At 44.8% G+C, this 18,781-nt stretch overlaps 1 protein-coding gene across 1 annotated transcript; it reads left to right on the top strand.

Moving 5' to 3' along the window:
* Positions 1-16,396: 16,396 nt before the first annotated feature.
* LOC123170903 (E3 ubiquitin-protein ligase RFWD3-like) lies at positions 16,397-18,456 on the top strand. Its single transcript, XM_044588621.1, has 4 exons — positions 16,397-17,492; positions 17,672-17,738; positions 17,934-18,023; positions 18,391-18,456. Exons 1-4 carry the CDS (start codon positions 17,149-17,151, stop codon positions 18,454-18,456), a joined length of 567 nt encoding a protein of 188 aa, XP_044444556.1. The 5' UTR covers positions 16,397-17,148.
* The last annotated feature ends 325 nt before the right edge of the window (positions 18,457-18,781 follow it).

Genomic DNA, 18,781 nt, shown 5'->3' with positions numbered 1-18,781 from the left:
AAGGCTCCCCCAATAAATATGAATTGCCTGTTGTGCGTGAGGGCTATATCATGGATGAAGAGACTAAAAGAGACTTTCTTGCTTGCAATGATAGAAGCGATCTTTAGAAATTATTAGCTAAGCTTAAACAATAAACTCTGAATGCTAGAATGAAATATGATCCTGCTTATGCTACTTCACCTATCTTCGTTACTGATAACGATTATGAATTCTCTGTTGATCCTGATATAATTACTTTGGTTGAGTCTGATCCTTTCTATGGCTATGAATCTGAAACTGTTGTGGCATATCTTACTAAATTAAATGATATAGCCACCCTATTTACTAATGATGAGAGAACTCGCTACTTTTATATCCTTAAAATATTTCCGTTCTCATTAAAGGATGATGCTAAGATATGGTTTAATTCTCTTGATCCTGGTTCTGTGCGTAGTCCCCAGGATATGATTTATTACTTCTCTGCTAAATATTTCCCTGCTCATAAGAAACAAGCTGCTTTGAGGGAAATATATAATTTTGTGCAAATTGAAGGAGAGAGTCTCCCACAAGCTTGGGGGAGGCTTCTCCAATTACTTAATGCTTTGCCTGATCATCCTCTCAAGAAAAATGAAATCCTTGATATCTTTTATAATGGACTAACCGATGCTTCCAGAGACCACTTGGATACTTGTGCTGGTTGTGTTTTCAGGGAAATAACACCAGATGAAGCTGAAATTCTATTGAATAATATGTTGACTAATGAAAATAATTGGACACTTCCTGAACCAACTCCTAAGCCAACTCCGAAGAAAAGGGGTGTTCTATTTCTTAGTCCAGAAGATATGCAAGAGGCAAAGAAATCTATGAATGAAAAAGGTATAAAAGCTGAAGATGTTCAGAATTTACCTCCGGTTGAGGAAACACATGGTCTTAATTTACCGCCTTTTGAAGAAATACATGATTTTAATCCATTACCTATTGAAGAAACACATGGTCTTGATAACCCGACACAGGTAGTAAAGGTAACTTCTCTCTATAGATATGATAAAGCTGAAATCCCTCCTACTAAGTTTGCTAGCCGATGTTTGGATGAGTTTGATAATTTTATGGTTAAGCATGAAAACTTCAATGCTTATTTTTGGTAGAGAATTAAAACGCAATGCTTATATGGTTGAACACTTGAGTGATTATATGTCTAGAGTTAAAGGTGAACTTAAACTCATTAGTAAACATGCTTCTATGGTTACCACTCAAGTAGAACAAGTACTTAAAGCTCAGAATGATTTGCTCAATGAATTAAATAGTAAGAATAATGATTTTGTTGTTAGAGTGGCTACTAGAGCTGGTAAAATGACTCAGGAACCTTTGTATCCTGAAGGCCATCCTAAGAGAATTGAGCAGGATTCTCAGAGAAATAATACTGATGCACCTAGTCCTTCTAAAAAGAAGAAAAAGAAAAATGATAGGACTTTGCATGCTTCTGGTGAACCTGTTGTAGACACACCTGAGAATCCCAATTATATTTCTATTTCTGATGCTGAAACACAATCTGGTGATGAACATGAACCTAGTGATAATGTTAATGACAATGTTCATGTTGATGCTCAACCTAGCAATGATAATGATGTAGAAACTGAACCTGCTGTTGATCTTGATAACCCACAATCAAAGAATCAACGTTATGATAAGAGAGACTTTGTTGCTAGGAAGCACGACAAAGAAAGAGAGCCATGGGTTCAGAAACCCATGCCTTTTCCTCCCAAACCATCCAAGAAAAAGGATGATGAGGATTTTGAGCGCTTTGCTGAAATGATTAGACCTATCTTCTTGCATATGCGTTTGACTGATATGCTCAAAATGAATCCTTATGCTAAGTATATGAAAGAAATTGTTACTAATAAAAGGAAGATACCGGAAGCTGAAATTTCCACCATGCTTGCTAATTACACTTTTAAGGATGGAATACCAAAGAAGTTAGGAGATCCAGGAGTACCAACTATACCATGCTCCTATGTTAAAACTGCTTTATGTGACCTTGGAGCCGGTGTTAGTGTTATGCCTCTCTCTTTATATCATAGACTTGATTTGAATAAGTTGACACCTACTGAAATATCTTTATAAATGGCTGATAAATCAACTGCTATCCAGTCGGTATTTGTGAGGATGTGCATGTTGTGGTTGCAAACGTTACTATTTTAACGGACTTTGTTATTCTTGATATTCCCGAGGACGATAGTATGTCTATTATTCTTGGAAGACCCTTTTTGAATACTGCATGGGCTGTTATTGATTGCAACAAAGGCAATGTGAATTTTCATGTTAATGATAATGAGCATACGGTACACTTTCCGAGGAAACAACCTCAAGTTCATAGTATCAACTCTATTGGAAAAATTCCATCGATTATTTTTGGAGGTTTTGAGTTTCCTCTTCCTACTGTTTAAAAGAGATATGATATTCTTATTATTGGGGATGTGCATATCCCCGTTGAGGTAACATAGTGCTATTCGAAAATTCTTCGGTTTCATGCGATTCGGAATGAGTTTGTTAACAAGACTTGATCAACTTTGTTAGTGGATTCCTTTTGATGAGCATGAGATGGATGAAGTTAGAAAGCACAACCTTCTCTACCCTCCTTTTACTTTCTGTTGTTTAGTTGAAATAAAGTAAAAATAATATTTTCTGTCTGTTTTCTGATTTATCTGTGCAATAAAAAAATACCCCAAAAATAAAAGTTCTCCAAATGCCCCGTAATTGAAATATGATTTTTTCTGGAATATTTGAGAATATCTGGCACTGAGAACACAGGAGGGGGGGCAAGCACCTGGCCACGAGGGTCCAGGGCGCGCCCACCCCTACAGGGCGCGCCCTCTGCCTCGTGGGCCCATGGTGGCTCCCCTCCACTTATTCCTGCACCCACACACTCCTTCCTCCCAAAAAAATCACCAACCAGCTCAAGCACGAGTTCTAGCTCATTTTGCTACGATTTTCGATCTCCTTGCTCAAAGCAGCTCTCACAAAACTGCTTTGGGGGATTATTCCTTGGTATGTGACTCCTCCAATGGTCCAATTAGTTTTTGTTCTAGTGATTTATTCATTGCAAATTTGTGCTGCCTAGCTGACCATGTTCTTGAGCTTGCATGTCAAATCTATATGGTTCCAAGTAGTTCTAATGCATGATATAGCCTCTAGGCACTTGTAGGAGTAGTTCCTATCAATTTTGTTGAGCTTGGTTCACTTTTATTTGAAGTTACAAAAAAATTCAGAATTTTCAGAAAATGATGAAGAGATTTTTTAGGGGCTCATCGAGCCAAAGCTCGAAGGAAAAACAAAGTGAAGAAGAAGAGAGGCCCAAATATGATCTGCCTCGTACCGCGAAGGTTCGGCCGTGTGAATGGCCTTGTGATGATTTCTTGAGAGCAGCCGGGGTTTATGATGATTCATGTGAATTGGCTGAGAATGCAGGCCTCACCGACTTCCTCCGCGACCAACGCGAACAGTATCTCTTACTCACCAATACTTTTGTGCAAAACTTCTACTATTATCCTAAGGAATCACCTCCTTCAGTAGAGTTTCATTTATATAATGTGGTTAAGAAGATGTCACTATATGAATTTTGCAGGGTTTGCAAAATACCTTTCGAGGGTAGCTTAGAGGAACCACATCGTAGAGATGTGGATGGGTTTATTGATACTATTACTGTAGGGGAAACTAGGAAGGTTTCCGATGCAAGAATCACTAGCATACATTTTCCTGTTTTACGCTACTTTGCAATATTTGCTAGTCGTTGCTTAATTGGTCGTGGAAACTATGGAAACCTTAGTGTCCCTGATATTATTATTTTGTTCCATGGTTTATTCTGTGATGACTCTGTTAGTATGGGCGGTATTATTGCCAAACGGTTAAGTCTGAACCGTACAAAGGGCCCCATCTTTGGAGGTGTCTATGCTTCACGCCTTGCTGTATACTATAACATACCTATTAGGCACTATGAAAAAGAAGAAAAATTGTTGCCTAATGTTTATTTAGATTACAAGAGTATGGTAGCGCATGATTTTATTGTTAAGAATAGGGAAAGGGCACTTAAATACAAATTGTTCTTTGATAAACATCACCCTGAAACTATTACCTTGCCTGCTCCTTCCTTGTTTGATTTATCTGCAGGCCAGTATCTTGTTCTGCTGGCGGCAATTCACGCCTACCGGAACCCTACATCAGCTACAGAGCCAGAGCCGGAACCACAATTTGGTCCTCCACGACAGTCTAATTACCAGTGGGATCCGGAAGTAATTGCCAACCAGTGGAATCAGAGGCTTCTTCATCTCAGTACGACCCCAACTACAACTCTGGATATCCGCCAGGCCAGCCGTGGCAATAGACCAACTTAGACCAAAAGCCTAAGCTTGGGGGAGTACGTATTTCTCACCGACATTATATTCATGTTCACACACTCATTGCTAGTTGTCGGTGCTCATACTCTTTCATTGTACTATCCAGCTAGTTTATTTTCTTTTTCTTGCTTTCTTCTTGTGTGTTTGATAAACCTTAAGAAAAACCAAAAAGAATTAGTAGTAGCTTTTAGCTAGTTTACTTTCTTGTTGTAGTAGTAATAATTAAAAGAAAACCCAAAAAGATTTCCCGTTCTTCTTTTGCTTGTTGGGAGCTTTCCCGTGTAAATAGTTTCTTTTTTTTCTTTTCTTTTCTTTGGGGGTCGATAGGAGAAGACCATGATTAAATTGTTGAAGTGGCTCTTATATGCATTATTGTTGATTTAACGAAGAGCCCATATTGCCTTGTCTTCTCCTGTTTATTGAGTGCCCGCAGATTCCAGCTTAGTCCAATGCACGTGCACTATTATTATTCACATCGTTTGGTCGTGCAAGTGAAGGGTAATTATGACGATATATGATGGACTGATTGAGATGAGAGAAGCTGGTATGAACTCGACCTCTCTTGTTTTTGTAAATATGATTAGTTCATCGTTCCTGATTCAGCCTATTATGAATAAACATGTTTGCAATGACAATTAGAGTTATAGTTGCTTATGCCATGCTTAATTAGCTAGGATTTATAATGGTTTACCTTGCGTGCCAACATGCTATTAAAATGGTTGTGATGTGGTATGATAGGGTGGTATCCTCCTTTGAATGATTCGAGTGACTTGACTTGGCACATGTTCACACATGTAGTTGAAACAAAATCAACATAGCCTTCACGATATTTATGTTCATGGTGGATTATATCCTACTCATGCTTGCACTCAATGTTCATTAATTTTAATGCATGTTCATGACTGTTGTCGCTCTCTAGTTGGTCGCTTCCCAGTCTTTTGCTAGCCTTCACTTGTACTAAGCGGGAATACTGCTTGTGCATCCAATCCCTTAAACCCCAAAGTTATTCCATATGAGTCCACCATACCTTCCTATATGCGGTATCTACCTGCCGTTCCAAGTAAATTTATATGTGCCAAACTCCAACCTTCAAATGAAATCCTATTTTGTATGCTTGAATAGCTCATGTATCAACTAGGGCTGTACATATCTTCCATGTTAGGCGGGTTATTCTCAAGAGGAGTGGACTCCGCTCCTCACTCACGAGAAAATGGCTGGTCACCGGGATGCCCAGTCCCATGCTTTACGCAAATCAAATCAAAATAATTGCAAACAAAACTCCCCGCACTCGTTGTTTCGAGCAAGCCATGGATTGATGCTTGTTGGTAGAGGGGGAGTAAAACCTTTACCATTCTGTTTGGGAACCGCCTATAATGTGTGTAGCATGGAAGATATCGCCATCCCTCGGTTGTTATGTTGACAATGAAAGTATGCCGCTCAAAATATTATTTATCTCTATTTCAAAACCGAGCTCTGGCACCTCTACAAATCCCTGCTTCCCTCTGCGAAGGGCCTATCTATTTACTTTTATGTTGAGTCATCACCCTCTTATTAAAAAGCACCAGCTGGAGAGCACCGCTTTCATTTGCATTCATTACTGTTAATTTATATTGGGTATGACTATGATTGGATCTCTTTTACCATGAATTACAATGTCTAGTCAGCCCTTGATCTTTAAAGGTGCTCTGCATTTATGTTTTGCGGTCTCAGAAAGGGCTAGCGAGATACCATCTTGTTATATCATATCATGATTGTTTTGAGAAAGTGTTGTCATCCGAGATTTATTATTATTGCTCGCTAGTTGATTATGCCATTGACATGAGTAAACATGAGACCTAAGAGTTATTGTGAATATGGTTAGTTCATAATCTTTGCTGAAAACTTGAATGCTGGCTTTACATATTTACAACAACAAGAGCAAACAGAGTTTGTAAAAGTTTTTCTTTATCACTTTTAGTTTGTCAACTGAATTGCTTGAGGACAAGCAAAGGTTTAAGCTTGGGGGAGTTGATACGTCTCCGCCGTATCTACTTTTCCAAACACTTTTGCCCTTGTTTTGGACTCTAACTTGCATGATTTGGATGGAACTAACCCGGACTGACGTTGTTTTCAGCAGAATTGCCATGGTGTTATCTTTGTGCAGAAACAAAAGTTCTCGGAATGACCTAAAACTTCACGGAGATTATTTTTGGAAATAATAAAAAATACTGGCGAAAGAATCAAGGCTAGGGGGGCCACACCCTTTCCACAAGGGTGGCGGGCGCGCCCCCTGCCACGTGGGCCCCCTGGAGCTCCACCGACCTCAACTCCAACTCCATATATTCGTGTTCAGGGAGAAAAAAATCAGAGAGAAAGATTCATCGCGTTTTACGATACGGAGCCGCCGCCAAGCCCTAAACTCTCTCGGGAGGGCTGATCTGGAGTCTGTTCGGGGCTCCGGAAAGGGGAATTTGTCGCCGTCATCATCATCAACCATCCTCCATCACCAATTTCATGATGCTCACCGCCGTGCGTGAGTAATTCCATCGTAGGCTTGCTGGACGGTGATGCGTTGGATGAGATTTATCATGTAATCGAGTTAGTTTTGTTAGGGTTTTATCCCTAGTATCCACTATGTTCTGAGATTGATGTTGCTATGACTTTGCTATGCTTAATGCTTGTCACTAGGGCCCAAGTGCCATGATTTCAGATCTGAACCTATTATGTTTTCATGAATATATGTGAGTTCTTGATCCTATCTTGCAAGTCTATAGTCACCTACTATGTGTTATGATCCGGCAACCCCGAAGTGACAATAATCCGGACCACTCCCGGTGATGACCGTAGTTTGAGGAGTTCATATATTCACTATGTGTTAATGCTTTGGTCCGGTACTCTATTAAAAGGAGGCCTTAATATCCCTTAGGACCCCGCTGCCACGGGAGGGTAGGACAAAAGATGTCATGCAAGTTCTTTTCCATAAGCACGTATGACTATATTCGGAATACATGCCTACATTACATTGATGAATTGGAGCTAGTTCTGTGTCACCCTATGTTATGATTGTTACATGATGAACCGCATCCGGCATAATTCTCCATCACCGATCCAATGCCTACGAGCTTTTCACATATTGTTCTCCGCTTATTTTACTTTTCTGTTGCTACTGTTACAATCACTACAAAACCCAAAAAATATTACTTTTGCTACCATACCGTTACTTCCATATTACTTTTTGCTACTAAATACTTTGCTGCAGATACTAAGTTATCAAGGTGTGGTTGAATTGACAACTCAACTGCTAATACTTGAGAATATTCTTTGGCTCCCCTTGTGTCGAATCAATAAATTTGGGTTGAATACTCTACCCTCGAAAACTGTTGCGATCCCTTATACTTGTGGGTTATCAGTTGGTCGGAAGAAATCGACGATGGCCCAGGTACACATTCTTCCTACATTTGTCCAGGTATATACTTTCGGTGTCAGCTAAACAGTGCGTGCATGCGTGGTATCTCTTGTTTGTCTGTCCTGAAAGGTTACTGAGAGCGGGCCAATCGTTGATGGTTACAAACAGCAACGCGTGCAAGTTAAATTCCTCCTGTTTGTGCTCATCCCACACACGTACACCGTTTCCATTCCACAGCTGTAAAAGTTCTTCAACTAATGGCCTTAGGTACACATCAATGTCATTGCCGGGTTGCTTAGGGCCTTGGATGAGAACTGGCATCATAATGAACTTCCACTTCATGCACATCCAAGGAGGAAGGTTATACATACATAGAGTCACGGGCCAGGTGTTGTGATTGCTGCTCTGCTCCCCAAAAGGATTAATGCCATCCGCGCTTAAACCAAACCATACGTTCCTTGGGTCACCTGCAAACTCATCCCAGTACTTTCTGTCAATTTTTCTCCACTGTGACCCGTCAGCGGGTGCTCTCAACTTCCCGTCTTTCTTACGGCCCTCTCTGTGCCATCGCATCAACTTGGCATGCTCTTCGTTTCTGAACAGACGTTTCAACCGTGGTATTATAGGAGCATACCACATCACCTTCGCAGGAACCCTCTTCCTGGGGGCTCGCTGTCAACATCACCAGGGTCATCTCGTCTGATCTTATACCGCAATACACCGCATACCGGGCATGCGTTCAAATCCTCGTACGCACCGCGGTAGAGGATGTAGTCATTAGGGCATGCATGTATCTTCTGCACCTCCAATCCTAGAGGGCATACGACCTTCTTTGCTGCGTACGTACTGTCGGGCAATTCGTTATCTTTTGGAAGCTTCTTCTTCAATATTTTCAGTAGCTTCTCAAATCCTTTGTCAGGCACAGCATTCTCTGCCTTCCACTTCAGCAATTCCAGTACGGTACCGAGCTTTGTGTTGCCATCTTCACAATTGGGGTACAACCCTTTTTTGTGATCCTCTAACACGCGATCGAACTTCAGCTTCTCCTTTTGACTTTTGCATTGTGTCCTTGCATCAACAATGACCCAGCGGAGATCATCATCATCGGGACTTCGTCTGGTTCCTCTTGATCTTCAGCAGCTTCCCCCGTTGCAGCATCACTGTATTCAGGGGCACATAATTGCCATCGTCCTCTTCTTCTTCGTTGTCTTCCATCATAACCCCTATTTCTCCGTGCTTCGTCCAAACATTATAGTGTGGCATGAAACCCTTATAAAGCAGGTGGGTGTGAAGGATTTTTCGGTCAGAGTAAGACTTCGTATTCCCACAATTAGGGCATGGACAACACATAAAACCATTCTGCTTGTTTGCCTCAGCCATTTCGAGAAAATTATGCACGCCCTTAATGTACTCGGAGGTGTGTCTGTCACCGTACATCCATTGTCGGTTCATCTGCGTGCATTATATATAATTATGTGTGTCAAAAGTAAGAAAATTAGACAAGTATCTATCTAAAGTAAGAATTTTTTTCTTTCAGAAAGAAGATAAGAACAAGAGGCTCACCACGGTGGTGTCGGCGACGAGATCGGCGTGGGCGATCGACGGCGGTGAAGATGGGACGGGGCGTGACGGACCACTAAACCTAGACAATGTAGGAGATATGCCCTAGAGGCAATAATAAATGTTATTGATTATCTCCCTGTTCATAATTATGTTTATGTTCCATGCTATAACTGCTTTGGTTCCTGAGCCCGTATATCCATAAAGGCTCTGGGGAGAACCCATATGCACGTGTGGAATAATAAACGGTAAAATGTATTCCTAGTCGTGCCTCTAAGACTAGCTCAAGTGTTGCATGATGATTATGTTTTCCCAATCATGGGCATGTCTATGCCAAGCAACTTTGAGGGCACAATGTCAGGAAGGACATTTGTGTTGAATCGACCTGAATTGATGTTATGCTATGAGATACATTCGTCACAAGTTAATGGTTTATAACACAGAGATAGTTAATGTTTGCATAATTCCTTAGACCATGAGAGTATCGAGTTTCTTCATGCTTGCTTCATGAACTTTGGGGTTTGTTAAACGTCATCCGTAACTGGATGGCTATTACAGCGGCTTACGGGTTCATGGGAAAGTATGTTAAGTAACTTGATAGCTCGAGATTGGGATTTGCTCCTCCGACGATGCAGAGATATACTCGGGCCCTCTCGGTGTTACGGTGTCCATCATCGTCTGGCCAGACACTTTGTGATTTGATCACGGGGATGCCGGAACACGAAACGAGAAAAGAGAACAAAACCGGTAACGAGGTAACTTGCATAGTGGACAAAGTGTTGGCCCACGGGGATGGAATAAATCTCACCTCAGGTGTTTGTGATATATCGTGAAGCAACAGGAATAGCACACGGCAACTGGAGGTTCACTCAAATATTTATTCGTGTGGGTATAGGGGTCAATCTGGGTGTCCACGGCTCCGATGTTGATCATTGATCGGAAGGGGTTCCGGGTCATGTCTATACTTCACCGAACCTATAGGGTCACACGCTTAAGGGTCATCTATCTGCTGAATACTAGACAGGGATTGAGAGAAAATCACCGAAAAAGTTTCGGACACCGGAAAAGTTTCGGACAGCGGAAAAGTTCCGCGGAGAGGTCACTGGATGAGTTCCGGTGAAACTGAAAGGTTGTTTCAGGGGATACCATAAAGTCAAATTGGTTTCGGCACATGCCTGATAATTCTTGGAGGATGCCAGAATCATTCTGGAAGCTTTCTGGAATTTTCCGGGATAATAACCGGATATGCTCCGGAGCTGCCGGAACCACTTCAGATGTTTTTCGCAGATGAAATTCACTAATATGAAATTGTTTCAGAACGAATCCAAAATCATTTTAGTGGGTACTGGAATTATTCTAAGACCCACAGAAATATTTTCGGATTTAGTGGACGCGAAAAATTGTCTTCATGAATAGTGAAAACGCATTCTTGTTTGCTTTTCGCAGATGAAAATCACTAAACCGAAATTGTTTCGGAACGCGTTGAAAATTATTTTAGTGGGTACTGGAAATGTTCTGAGCCCAGATAAATATTTTCAGTTCAAACGGACGCTGAAAAATGTCGTCATGAATAGTGAAAGTGCTTTTTGCTTGGCTTCTTGGAGAAGCCACCTTGAGGGCCTTTTCGGTATTTCCCCCCTTGGCTTCTTGGAGAAGCCACCTTGAGGGCCTTTTCGGTATTTCCCCCCTTGGCTTCTTGGAGAAGCCACCCTTGGGCTTGGCCTATAAATAGGGGTGGAGGGGGCTGCCTAAAGGATCATCCCTTTCTCTCATACACATGCCATGCATTATCTGGCTTCTTCTCTCCCTCCCACGAAAATAGTTTCGTAGAGCCGTAAGGCTGTCTGGGTTCCGGCAGGAACTAGTTCTGGACGGCGAAGCCCTGCCGGATAGAGGACACCGTATGTGTGCAACTCTGTAGAGAGATCGTAGTTTCGGTCTTAGTTCGTGAGTGCCTCCCGAAGGGCTGTCCGTGTGACCGTCCGAGTTTCGAAGGTCCTCCCGAAGGGCTGTCCGAGTGACTGTTCGAGTTTCGAAGGTCCTCCCGAAGGGCTGTCCGCGACACCATCGGGGGGGGGGGCTGTTCGACCGCCTCCCGGAGGGTTGTCTGAGGAGCAGATGAGGGTATACACCCTCGCGGTTGGGAGGTTGTAAATCCTAGCTGCGGGGATCTGCACCGCCGATCGTCATCGACTCTACTTCCCGCTGCGCTATGAGTCGGTAACGAAAAAGATCAAACCATGTATGCAGTCTCCATAGTGGTCCTGGGCTGGTGCGTAGGTCGAAATTTTTTTGTTTTCTGCTGCGTTCCCCTTCAGACAAATCTCTGGAAAAATGGAGCTCGGAGGTCGAGCTTCGAGAGGAGAAACCTTAACTAGTGTGGCCCGGGAATTTCATCGAACACCTCATGTGCATAGGAGGTGAGCTAGAGCAGCCAAATGCCCTCCCCTTGCCGGCCAGAAAAAACAGAGCACTATGGAGTGCTCTGCTGCGGCGATGGGGTATGTTGGGGATCGTAGCAGAATTTTAAAATTTCCTACGCATCACCAAGATCCATCTATGGAGTATACTAGCAACGAGGGGAAAGGAGTGCATCTACATACCCTTGTAGATCGCGAGCGGAAGCGTTCCAATGAACGGGGTTGATGGAGTCGTACTCGCCGTGATCCAAATCACCGATGACCGAGTGCCGAACGGACGGCAACTCCGCGTTCAACACACGTACGGAGCAGAGACGTCTCCTCCTTCTTGATCCAGCAAGGTGGAAGGAGAGGTTGATGGAGATCCAGCAGCACGACGGCGTGGTGGTGGAAGTAGCGGGATCTTGGCAGGGCTTCGCCAAGCTTCTGCGAGAGGGAGAGGTGTTGCAGGGGGAGAGGGAGGTGCCAGGGGCTGTGGTGCTGCTGCCCTCCCTCCCCCCACTATATATAGGCCCCCTGGAGGGGGGGCGCCGGCCTTGGGACCCATCTACAAGGGGGGGCGGCGGCCAGGGGGGGGAACTTCCCCCCCAAGTCAAGTGGGGCGCCCCCCACCCCCAGGTTTCCAACCCTAGGCGCAGGGGGAGGCCCATGGGGGGCGCCCCAGCCCACTAAGGGCTGGTTCCCTTCCCACTTCAGCCCATGGGGCCCTCCGGGATAGGTGGCGCCACCCGGTGGACCCCCGGGACCCTTCCGGTGGTCCCGGTACAATACCGATAACCCCCGAAACTTTCCCGGTGGCCGAAACTGGACTTCCTATATATAATTCTTCACCTCCGGACCATTCCGGAACTCCTCGTGACGTCCGGGATCTCATTCGGGACTCCGAACAACTTTCGGGTTTCCGCATACTAATATCTCTACAACCCTAGCGTCACCGAACCTTAAGTGTGTAGACCCTACGGGTTCGGGAGACATGCAGACATGACCGAGACGCCTCTCCGGTCAATAACCAACAGCGGGATCTGGATACCCATGTTGGCTCCCACATGTTCCACGATGATCTCATCGGATGAACCACGATGTCGAGGATTCAATCAATCCCGTATACAATTCCCTTTGTCAATCGGTACGTTACTTTCCCGAGATTCGATCGTCGGTATCCCAATACCTTGTTCAATCTCGTTACCGGCAAGTCATTTTACTCGTACCGTAATGCATGATCCCGTGGCTAACTCCTTAGTCACATTGAGCTCATTATGATGATGCATTACCGAGTGGGCCCAGAGATACCTCTCCGTCATACGGAGTGACAAATCCCAGTCTCGATCCGTGTCAACCCAACAGACACTTTCAGAGATACCCGTAGTGTACCTTTATAGTCACCCAGTTACGTTGTGACGTTGGGTACACCCAAAGCACTCCTACGGCATCCGGGAGTTACACGATCTCATGGTCTAAGGAAAAGATACTTGACATTGGAAAAGCTCTAGCAAACGAACTACACGAACTTTTATGCTATGCTTAGGATTGGGTCTTGTCCATCACATCATTCTGCTAATGATGTGATCCCGTTATCAATGACATCCAATGTCCATAGTCAGGAAACCATGACTATCTGTTGATCAACGAGCTAGTCAACTAGAGGCTTACTAGGGACACGTTGTGGTCTATATATTCACACATGTATTACGATTTCCGGATAACACAATTATAGCATGAACAATAGACAATTATCATGAACAAAGAAATATAATAATAACCATTTATTATTGCCTCTAGGGCATATTTCCAACAGGGTATATATAGGCAACTCATTTGTCCCGGTTCGTGGCAGGAACCGGGACTAAAGCTCCCCTTTCTGTCCCGGTTCTAGGCACGAATCGGGACCAATGTATGTGGGCCAGGAGCGAGGACCACTGGTCCCGGGTCGTGCTTAGAACCGGGACAAATGGGTCCAGACAAACCGGGACCAATGCCCATGAGGCCCCGGCCGGCCCCCTGGGCTCATGAACCGGGACGAATGCCCCCATGGGTTCCGATTCGTGCAGAACCGGGACTAGTGGGCTGACCAGGCCCGAACCAAAGCCCTGTTTTCTACTAGTGTAACCACGGCCACCTGCCTTGCATGGCCAAACGTGAACGTGGCCATGCAAGATAGGTGGCCGTGATTACAGCGTGCTGACGAAGGTAGATGCTGGTATGGCCACGTTCATCCACCTCAAGTCTGGAACCCCAAGGCCACCGGCCCATTTGGGCGCACACACCGCTGTCCATGCCACAGAACAATGGCCGCCCCTTGCTTCCTTCTTTCAACACCATAGGAAGCCACGGATGATCTTGTTCAGAGCGTTGATTGACTGCCTCGCTTGACTGCACAGGAATTTCATAATAAGGAAAGCTATTATGTAAGTCTGCACAGCTACCATCTCGGTAAAATGAGTTTGTTTCACAGAACCAGAATCTCCACTACTTTTGTCTCTGATCACCAGAGATAATGCTGCATTGGAAGGGGCAGAAATAGCTACAGTTGAAAGAGTACTGCTTGCAGCAAATCTGAACCGGCCGTGTTTGCTCCAGATGAGCTGTGGATCTTCATGAAGCACCACTTCTTCCTTAACATTAGGAGGACAACAAAATGATGGGCTCCAGTTTGGTGAATTCACCCGTCCTTGCACATTCTCTGCTAATAAAAGCAAGCAGGAGTATATGTTGATAAGATTTTCAATGTTGCCTTTGACAATTGATAAGATTAATAATATAGGAAATGTATGACATAAAAAATTGTATCACTAGAAACTCCTTTCACATTCCAATTTGATGATATGCTTTGTTTAACATGCACGTAATATATTATTTTTCCAACCCGTGGTCAAAGGTAACCTCGAAAAGGGTATTAGGCCCTATATATATGGATAGAGGGAGTATATGTTTTCAATTGCTGGGGCTTAAGAGAAATTCAATTAGTTTAAAGGGTACTTATGGCAGGTTTTGCAGAGTAAACTCGATCGACAAAGGAACCCTTTAGTGGGTACAGCTCTTGGCGGTTGCGGCGCCTGGATGCCCCTGCCAACATCCAACATGTGGTTTGCCGAGCTTGCAAGTACATGAACTCGGCAAATGTTTGTCGAGAGCCGTAAACTCGGCAAAATAGGCCACGTGCCAGAACCTGGAAACACCATTACAACTATATTGAGTTCTTTGTCACAACCCTCGACAAACTTTTTCTTCAGGCAAAAAAAGAATTTGAAAAAAATCTTTGCCGAGTCATGTGTATGTGGCACTCGACAAATGTGTCCTTGATGTTACGGATCCGTCAACCCCCAACGTTCGTGTCACGTGGCACCTAGTTGGCGAGTTGCCTGGTTCAAGCTCTAGTTCTCGGGAAAGGTACTATAGGGTGTTTTCAATGTGCCGAGTTCAATCTATGCGGCTCTCGGCAAACTAAAGTCTGTACCGAGTTCTTATGTTTGCCAAGTTTAAGACTAGGCAAATTGTGTGTTTGCCGTGATCCCATGAAACGGAAGTTGGCAAAGAGCCTAGAACTCGGGATCGACTGATTTTTTGGTAGTGTTTGGGAGAAACAAAAAAAAACTAGTAAGAATTTTATATTGTGTATACTATATTTGCTACCTTTTGTGCTTTTTTTATAATCCACCTACCATCGGCTATTTATCCAATTCTTTTGTTTGACATTGTATAATGTTGTAATATTTTTACGCATGATTTTATAAGATTTTTGTTACAATTTTCAAGGTCGGTATGGACTATCTAGGGCTAGAATCTAGTGTACTACTAGTACAAGAGAAGCGTGTGTTATCAAGACAAATCAAGCCGGAGTTACACAGGAGAAGAATCAAGCCGGGAGTTTTTTGTACCCCATGTGGCAGGGAGGAAACGCTGATGCATAGATTTTGGTTGTGTCCTCACTCGCAACTGTTCTGGAAGGAGATGGCCGATAGAAGAGGACTCCCTGCTACGGCTCCACCTGATGGGATGGAATCAAATTCTGCAGTGGGAATGTGGTTGTTGAACTGGGTGAGTGATGCGAAGGATGAGGAGAAAGAAATGATGCTACACGGTGTCTATGGCGTTTGGCTAGCAAGGAACGAAGCTAGAGACGGAAAGAGGATAGAAGATGCACCCAATATAACGAGTTCGGTCTCAAGATTCATGGATGAATAGCTCGAAGTGGTCCAGAAAAAAGCCACACCAAACGTGGAACCACCTCCAGAGAGATGGATCCCTCCGGAGCAGGGCTGGATTCTGGCTAATGCAGACGGGGCGGTGTCAAAAAGTGCAGATAAAGGAGGAGGTGGTGTGGTCTTGCGTGACCATGATGGCGCCTTTCGGGAAGCCGCAGCTCAGTTCTTCCCAAATAGCTTACGGCCTGAAATTATGGAGCTGAAAGCTTGTCGTAAAGCTCTACAGTTCGGACGAGAGCTAGGTGTGCAGCGGATCCAAGTCGAGCTTGATTGTCACGAAGCAGTTTGTATGATCAATGGCACAAGGAAAAACCTTTCAATAGCTGGTCCGATTGTTGAAGAGATCAAGGGCCTCAAGCAAGGATGGCAGTGTTAGGAATAATCTTGTACTCGATGCGTTTCGGTTGTAAGCGTGTGTGTGCTTAGGTCGAGCCGGTGTGTGGTCTGGCTCATGATCGTATGGCGATCGAGGGTTGTTGCAGCAGGCGCTAGCGATCGCGTGATGGTGACCAGGTCATGAAGATCAGGACGGGCGTGCGTACGCGCCGGGTGACCGAGCAGCCCGTGATCGCTACGTCTTGGGCAGCTACAAAATCGGCCGCATCGTTGGTTTGTTAGCGGGCAGCACGGATGGATATGGATGTGCATGTAGTGGTTAGTTGTGGATGCATGCAGATCGCTTGGAGTTGGTTAGCGAGCTGGTGTGCCTCTGGCTATTTAAGCCATGTAATCCAGTCCATTGTTGTACGGTGTGGTGCCGACCGAGTTTGGGCTCGAAAGGAAAAAGACCGCCGTTCGTCGGTGTGGCGCCGTTCGTGCGGCGGGGGCGTTTGTCGCCGGAAAATCTAGTGTCCCCCTCTTTCTTCCACCTCTGTATGTCCGAGTGTGTGTAAGAGAGAGGTTCGTCCGGCGTTCGTGTCGCCGGAGGCTACTCGGCGTTCATCGCCGGAGTCCCCTAAAAAGACAAATCAATGATTTTCCAATCTAAGGTCGGTCGTTGCCTTGTTCCGTTGGGGCTCCATAAGGATGAGTTTGCAGATCCATAGTCCTACGTAGAAGGCACGCGGAGAAACCAGACGATAGGCCTGGTTAGCAATCTCTTACCATGAAATATAGAAGGCACGCGGAGAAGCTTACATAAGGCGTCGTTTCTTTTGGCGATCGACACCTACCGCCCTAGCTCAATCCCGAAACCCCCGCTCCCGGATTCCATGTCGTCCTCGCCGCCAGCGCCCGGTATGGAGGACATGGACGTGGAGGTGGAGACGGTGCACGGAGAGGCGCCCCGTCCACTACCCACCGCGGAGACCGGCACCGGGGCTGTCGTTGGAAGTCCAGCGGCGAACCACACCGAGACAGCGCCGTCTACCCACGACCACGAGGAGGAACGTGATGACGGCGTCGATTACTCCAACAGTACACAGAGCGCAGAGCTTGCGGCTGCAGTAGATGCTTTGCGGCGCGAGGTTGTCAACGTCGAGGAGAAGCCGTCGGCGGGGAACACATGTTCAGTCTGTATGGAGCCCTGGACCTGCGAAGGTCTTCATCGCATCTGGTGAGGCTTCTCATGTATCTGGGGAGTACTATATTATGGATTAGTCCCTATATATTTCTCATAACTGAATATAATAGATGTAGGAAATTTTAGCTATGGAATCAGCGACAATTTTGGAAAACAAACAATTGATCATCGATCTTCTTTATATCTTATTATATCTGCCACCCAACACGCAGTTGCATTCCTTGTGGACATGTGTACGGCAGATCTTGTCTGGAGAAGTGGCTGCAAGAAAACGCTAAGGTACGTACCACCATATGCAGGATTCTCAACTTTTTCAGTTGGTACGTACCAGCTGAATGATTTTAACCTTGTCCATGTATATTGTCATTATAAATCTTTTTCCAGTACGATGTACAATGTACTATATATGCTTTATGTTGAGAGCACTGATCTGTTTCCTAAGTCTGTGTGGTCATATCAAATCTTTGTTCCCAGTGCCCTCAATGTAAGCTGCAGTTTGAGGACAAGCTTATTATCAACCTATATATGCCAGCAAATTTTGGGGACGGTTGCGGCACCGTGCAGGTTATATTTCTTTCTCTACCCAATAGTTTTGTCATACATGTTAAAACTAATTTTCTCATGATAAAACTAATTTATACTACCTCCGTACCAAAATATAAGAAGATAAGAAGTTCTTTAAGCTAAACTAGCCGTCTTACATTTAATAGGGGGTAATAAGAACTATCAGATGAACCAGTTTCTCACGATGGCCTTTGCGATCAGTATCGTATGCTTGTTGAACAAGCCTACCGCTCGATTGTTCATAGTGCATCCCGGTTATCAGGGTGTAAAACTGTCGCGAATTGTATTTCCAAATTAAACATGAAGCACATGGTTGCTTATATACTTGGAATTTCACCGCTATCAAACTTAATTTTCGAATTTGCAGGAAGTTAAAGTTTATGTTAGTAAGGCGATGGCTGCGGTGGCTGTTGGAGCTGAGCCCTTGCCCTAGCTGGCCCTAGCTCTACTCCTCTCTCTCTCTCTGAACACTTCTCTCTTTAGCACACACTAAACAAGAAAGAAGGAAGAAGAAGCAGCAGTGGACGCGGTGGTTTTCCTGGCGCACGAACGCCTGCCGCAACAACGGTGTTTTTTCTTTGATCTCGAACTCAACCCACACAGCGATACACAGGGGTTCGGGGACACTTATACGCGCGCTCATACGCCGCGCCCACTCATCCACTACCCACGCCCCGCACCCACTGGCTCACGCACCCGCCGTGCTCGGACGCGGACGACGTGGCCACTACCGGTGCTAGCGACGTGCTCACCTCCTG

Source organism: Triticum aestivum, chromosome 7D, assembly GCF_018294505.1.
Source record: "Triticum aestivum cultivar Chinese Spring chromosome 7D, IWGSC CS RefSeq v2.1, whole genome shotgun sequence".
NCBI lineage: Eukaryota > Viridiplantae > Streptophyta > Magnoliopsida > Poales > Poaceae > Triticum > Triticum aestivum.
The sequence above is the reverse complement of the archived record's forward strand: the minus strand, read 5'-3'. Positions and strand labels throughout refer to the sequence as shown.

Excerpts from the sequence above, each read along its gene's own strand:
- LOC123170903 (XM_044588621.1), top strand. The coding sequence starts at position 17,149 with ATGTCGTCCTCGCCGCCAGCGCCCGGTATGGAGGACATGGACGTGGAG. Across the intron at positions 17,739-17,933 it reads GGCTGCAAGAAAACGCTAAG|TGCCCTCAATGTAAGCTGCA; the intron begins GTACGTACCACC and ends CTTTGTTCCCAG. Across the intron at positions 18,024-18,390 it reads ACGGTTGCGGCACCGTGCAG|GAAGTTAAAGTTTATGTTAG; the intron begins GTTATATTTCTT and ends TCGAATTTGCAG.